The sequence below is a fragment of the Perna viridis genome, chromosome 9, assembly GCF_037379345.1.
Source record: "Perna viridis isolate PV_CMFRI_1.1 ecotype Kerala chromosome 9, ASM3737934v1, whole genome shotgun sequence".
Taxonomy (NCBI): domain Eukaryota; kingdom Metazoa; phylum Mollusca; class Bivalvia; order Mytilida; family Mytilidae; genus Perna; species Perna viridis.
Window position 1 is genome coordinate 44979521 of NC_142453.1, and position 6000 is coordinate 44985520.

Here is a 6000-nt window from a genome sequence, read left to right on the forward strand (position 1 = left end):
ACCTGTTTCATGCTCCCAGTTTTTAGTGCAGTCCGAGTTGCTCATTTACTTTCGCTACTTTGTATGTATGATTTAAGTTACTTTATGTTTTTTTTTATTGTGTATGTCTGTTTTCCGTGTTTGGTCTTTGTCCCTGGATTACATTCTTTTGATTACCGCTATAACCTTGGTTCCCTTGATTACACTCTCATAACCATAAACTTGTGTTAATTAACAAAATAATGCATTATTTGATACAAGAACAATGAATTGGTCTGATGAATTATCAGTGAAAAATTAATTTTTCAGGGCCGGGATGGTAAAGGGAGTATTTATGTGTTTGCTGCTGGAAACCTAGGATCATCTGCAAATTCGGCTGCAGAAGGTATTCTAAACCTTATATATACCATCCCTATCGGAAGTGTAGGATTTGACAGATCCACCGATTATAATCAGATAGGGTCCAATATTATGGCTGTAGGGCAAGGAGGATTTGAATACGACATGACCATAGTAGGTATTTGTAGTCTATCACATTGCGGAATAAGGTGTGTGCTTAAAGTCAATTTAAAATACAAGGACAAATATCTGCATTAAGTCATTCGATATATATTCATAAGCTATATTTTGTAAATATATCATTAATATGTGAAAAATTCGTTTAATTCATTCACCTTAAGATACTCCTCTTTCAATTCGTAAAATTAAATTCTCGAAAAGATAGGATCAATACAACCGTTTTAATTAGAATCCATAAACAAAGACCTGTTTAAATCATGTATTCTTAGATCATGATCTTGATACGAAGTGCAAAGAAACTATATTTGATCAATGTAAACGTTTTAAAATATTAGAAATAGAAATATTTTTGCAGTGTTCTGATGCAATACTTCTTGTTAAGTAGGATATCACTGTGAAAAGTACCGGTATAATGCTTTACTGTAGTGTTTAATGGTCGAAGTTACATGGTGAAATTATAAACGCAGACAATAAATATACTTTTTAATAGTCATTTTCATTGCAAAATGACTTTAACAAATAATACACACTTTGTTATGACGTTAAAATATGAATTTATAAAAAAAAACTAGTCTTCACTGCATTTTTGTCTCCAAATGATTGCATTCACTAACCCTTGTTTATATTGAAAAAAAGTTCAAAAAACAAAACTGAAAAGTTTTGATAAATGCGGTATATTGCGAATGATAATTGATAAAAATTGGAGTAGGGATTATTTCCAGAAAGAATTATCAAAAAAAAAAAAAAAATTAAATCAACTGAATTCGATTCACTGTAGGCCTCAACCATACCATATAATAAATGCAAGGAGACAACCTACGACAACAGTCAAGTCGGAACGTCATATTCGGCTCCCCAGGTGGTGGGGATCATTGCCTTAGCATTAGAGGCTAAGTAAGATATCAATAATATCAAAACATTTCTTAAAGCAATACATTTGTGTGTCAGCTGGAAGCGAGTAATAAGACGTAGTAATTTAAAATTCAAGTCCAAATTCAAATAATTTATTGTGTATACATATTCATGATTGTTACAAACAAAGGTTAACAACAAAATTAATCACAAATCATACAATAATGATAGATGCAAATATGAGAAGAATAATCAAGAGAACCAAGATTCTTGCAGAAACCAAACGAATGTTATCCAAAGAAATAGACCAGACAGAAACCATTAATTGAAAACAGACACACGCAACAAATAACATATAATAACAAGATAATACATACAAAGTAACAAAAGTAAATGAGCAATTATGCTAGAATTACTTGCCGAGTTGTTCATACCAAGTCAAGTCCGGGGTAGACGATAGAGGAATGGAAAACTATGACTTATTAAACAAATTAGTTTTCATGGTGCTAAAATATACAACGAAATGATTCACGACCATAAAACTTCTGTAGTAGTGACTTCAATCTTGTAGCAACATAACCTTGTACCAGACGCCTACTTGCATATTGTCTAGCGCAATACAAAAAGTATGCGTAGTTACGGTAAGCTCTGGCATAACGTATGAGTTTTGTTATAAAAAATCCATACGCAGGTGCTAGAGGGACGTTGTCACAGATGAAAAAAGGGACAATGAGGAATAAAAAGTCACCGCGTTTGTCGAATAGTTGGTATAGTACAGTTTTCCTTCATCATCGATTTCATAAGTGTAGATCAAGGACCAAGGCTGACTTATTAGAGGCCATAGTATCATTTATGTCAAGTTCTTTGGGGGTAGCTGAGATGTATCGAATCCCCAAAACTAGGATTATTTAACGTTTAAAAAAGAGTTGTCGGCAAATGTTGTTTTATTTAGTAAAACTAAAGCGCATGGTTCATTGATTATAAAGTTATTCCGCTTAAAATAATACCAGGATGCAAATTTTGGTCGTTCCCTTAGCGGAACTCGAACTCTTACCGCTGTGACATCTATGGCAACACCGCCTGCACAAAGTCCAGCGCCCTACACCACTTCGAGGTCATTCCTCCTCGTAGGATTAATATAGGGCTGTAACTAAGTATATGATATATGGTAGTAAAGGACAACTCATCTAGGTGTTATTACGTAGTACAGAACATCAAATTAATGATGCATGTCACAACAAATCAATATTATACAAACGCCTCAGAATGTGACGACTCCATTCGCTACACAGCTCCATCGGATCAAGCCCCGTGCAGGTCCGGGTGTTAAAAGAATAGGCCTGCAGCAGCGCTAAGCTTGTCGTAAAAGGCGACTAAATAATGCTCAGAAACCTAGCCGGGGGCTAAGGCGCTTTGCCCACAGAGCATCTGGGATGTGTGCCCCAGGTGGTGGAATGGGGTATCCCTTGCGTGTTGCATGCTGGGGTTGTCATGCTATAATACGGAAAATCTGACCACAAACCATAGCGGTGCACCGTGTTGGGAAAGATACCACGTTCCTCGCACGTTAAAGAACCCTACTGTGGTATTCTCCCGGAGTAGGAACCATAGGGCTCCGCCACAGGAGGCTAAATTACCCGACCCTACCAACCTCTTCCTATTTCCAGTGGCAATCAAAATTTGTGGACCCCATTGTCCTTGTGTCCCATCCCTTTTTCATTTCATCATGATGTCATGTTCATTTTATCATCAATTTCATGTTTATCGTCTGAATATGGCTAAAATATTGCTGCTCGGACGTTAAACCCCAACAAACAAACAAACCATCGGATCAAACTGATACAGGGAAGATCTTCACTGTATCAATTTAATCCGATGGATCAGTGTAGCGAATACAGTCATCACATTCAGAGACGTTTGTCTATATGTATATATAGTTACATGCGATGTCCTGGAAAGACTGAGACTAAATTCTAGGATTTTTTTGTCAGTGGGATTCAAACATATACTGAAAAAAATATTGAGAATATTATTTGACGACAAATTCGGTTATGGGAGGTATAAAGGCACTAAAAAATCACCATCAAGTTGATAATAGGGATGTAAGGTGGACCCTTCCAGCCCATGGACTATAATGTACTTCCTCGCAACTTGGGAAGTCAATCCAATGTTATATCTTTTCTATTCCTCGTATAGGCGTTACATTTTTTTTTAAAGTTGTTAAGATTATTTAAATATTTCTTTGGAGGCCCTTCATGTTAACTTCTTGTTTTGCTTGCAAAATTGTTTAATTGAAATCGCAAACGATAATAAGTTGTTTTACAACATAACAATTTATTGCGTTCAAATGTTTAGTTTGTTAGCAGTACAATATATTTCATAAATGATAGTTTGGTGAAACCATTTGTTATTCTAAGACTTTTTGTAACAGTGAAAAACTAACATGGAGAGATGTACAACATCTAATAGTAAGGACATCAAAGGCCTACTGTCTAAAAGATACTTATCCACCACAATATCAATGGAGGCGAAACGGCAGAGGGCTAAAATGTAAGCACTGTAGAATTATTAGTCAGTAAACATTCTTTAACGGTACGTTGTAAAAATTATTGACGTGAATTTTACAATAACAAAAAGCGATGAAGGATTAACATAGCATTTTTTTTTTTAAACTTCACTTTTAATATAGAGATCAAATAGTTGTGCAAGCTAAATACTTCTTATTCTCTTTTAGTAAGTCTACTTCACGGCTTCGAGTTTGGAAAAGTAAATGTAGGGATAATTGAGCTCTACTCTACAGTAATATGTTATAAGATTTTAGTACAACCTTGCAACTATAGTTTATCAGTCTTTGACTTCGCCTGATAAAACAAACATTTTCCACTTTGATTTCAAAAGACAGCTATTATAGTTAAATACTCGTTATTTAGCTATTTTTTTTATTCAATGCAATTTTTTATTCACTTAGTACAAAAAAGAAATATGAATTTAAGCTATTAATTCTTAATATTTAGATCACCCTAAGATGGGTTTTGGACTTGTTGATGCGTTTGATATGGTAAATCTGGCAAAAGTATGGAGAACAGTCCCGGAAATGCTTTATTGTAACTTTACCGCCGACTTTGTCAACAGGCAAGTTACTGCTTGAGTTATTCGATAAATTCTAATGAAATAAAGTATCTTGTTCAAAGCAAGCATTTAAGCATTATTGTAATTATGAATACATTCGAATTATTATTGATGAAGTTTTAAATATGCAGCGGATAAAACGTCATACATCCTGTTTTGAAATTATTTTTGATATTCTAGGAAGGAACAAGAAAGGAAAACAGCAAAATACGAATATGGATGAATGAATTTATTTGTCATCAATATGTTTAGTCCCCAGGATATGCAAATCAAATCAAATTAAAAAAAAGATCAAAACAAAAACTATCAAAAAAAAAAAAAAAAAAAAAAACCCCAAAAAAACAACAAAAAACAAAAAACAAAAAACAAAAAAACAAAAAACAAAACAAAACCTGACTCTTACATAAATGAATTCGTCTTTATGTATTCAGCCCACAGAAAATGCAATTGAGAACAAAACAAATCCGAATAAAAAAGTAAAACAAAACAAACGAAATGACAAAATAAGACAAAAACAATAATATTTATATAGAACAAAACGAAAGCAAAGGTTCAAACTTACGAAACCAAATATTTGTAGGTTAACAATGATAAAATAACTGAAATTGGATGCTCATTGTTTATTTTTTTATACTAGATGATAAATAATTCGTTTTAGGACGGGAACAGACAGAGAACCATTGGTTGGTACACTCTTAATATCAAGATATGACTGTCCTATTCGTTATTTAGAAAACGTCCATGTAAACGTTGAGTTAAAGTATGCCTTGAACCGAGGGTTCACTGAAATCGATGTGATATCACCGATGGGAACACGAAGTCCTCTTCTAACAGCAAGACCAGCAGACAACAAAGAAGAAAATAACGGACCAAACTATATAGAATGGACCTTTAGGTCCGTTCACTTTTGGGACGAAAATCCTGCTGGAGAATGGACACTGTTGGCAAGGTCCATATCTAGTGTTGTTGACAAGGGTATGAATGTATAAGTTTTACAATATTAATGATGAAATATTTTGTAATATACTGATACCAATCAAAAGAAATTAAAGAGGTAAAGTAAGCGGATGTGTCGTAATGTAAATGTAATAAAACGACATAAAGTTAGTTTATGTTTTACCTCTGAATCTGTATGAAGTAAAGCATAATATGTCATTTTTTATTCCAGTTGGACCAGTGGACTGGGGATTACAATTATATGGAACGCCTTGATGAAAATGGATTATGTTTGCCTAAGAAAGAAGCAACGATGAGCTATAATAAATGTTAATATCATAGGTTTCAATTTATCTATATAATGGACACACTTAGTTCTGTTTATTAGGGCTTCCAAAACGAAAAAAGGTTCCTTTTGAGTTTGTTCTCTTTCTATTTCAGTGGTACAGACATTGATTTTACTCCGTTTCTTTATCTTATTATAACAATTATTAATATTGTTACTGGCGGGTGATTTGTTGAAAAACTGTTATTTAGTATGCTGTCATTTCATAGAAAATATTGTGTGTGCGCAGCATTTGTATA

General features: G+C 33.7%; 1 protein-coding gene across 2 annotated transcripts in view; it reads left to right on the forward strand.

Moving 5' to 3' along the window:
* LOC148608696 (neuroendocrine convertase 2-like) overlaps positions 1 to 5749 on the forward strand; it is a 28046-nt gene extending 22297 nt beyond the window's left edge. Inside the window, exons 9-14 of one of the 2 annotated variants that reach the window (XM_088546096.1) lie at positions 289 to 492; positions 1277 to 1392; positions 3782 to 3900; positions 4365 to 4482; positions 5138 to 5428; positions 5648 to 5749. In XM_088546096.1, coding sequence (XP_088402222.1) covers positions 289 to 492; positions 1277 to 1392; positions 3782 to 3900; positions 4365 to 4482; positions 5138 to 5428; positions 5648 to 5732 — 933 coding nt within the window. In that variant the 3' untranslated portion in view covers positions 5733 to 5749. Of the gene's footprint in view, positions 1 to 288; positions 493 to 1276; positions 1393 to 3781; positions 3901 to 4364; positions 4483 to 5137; positions 5455 to 5647 lie in introns of both variants that reach the window. The other variant, XM_088546098.1, reaches the window with a different exon arrangement.
* Positions 5750 to 6000: the final 251 nt, after the last annotated feature.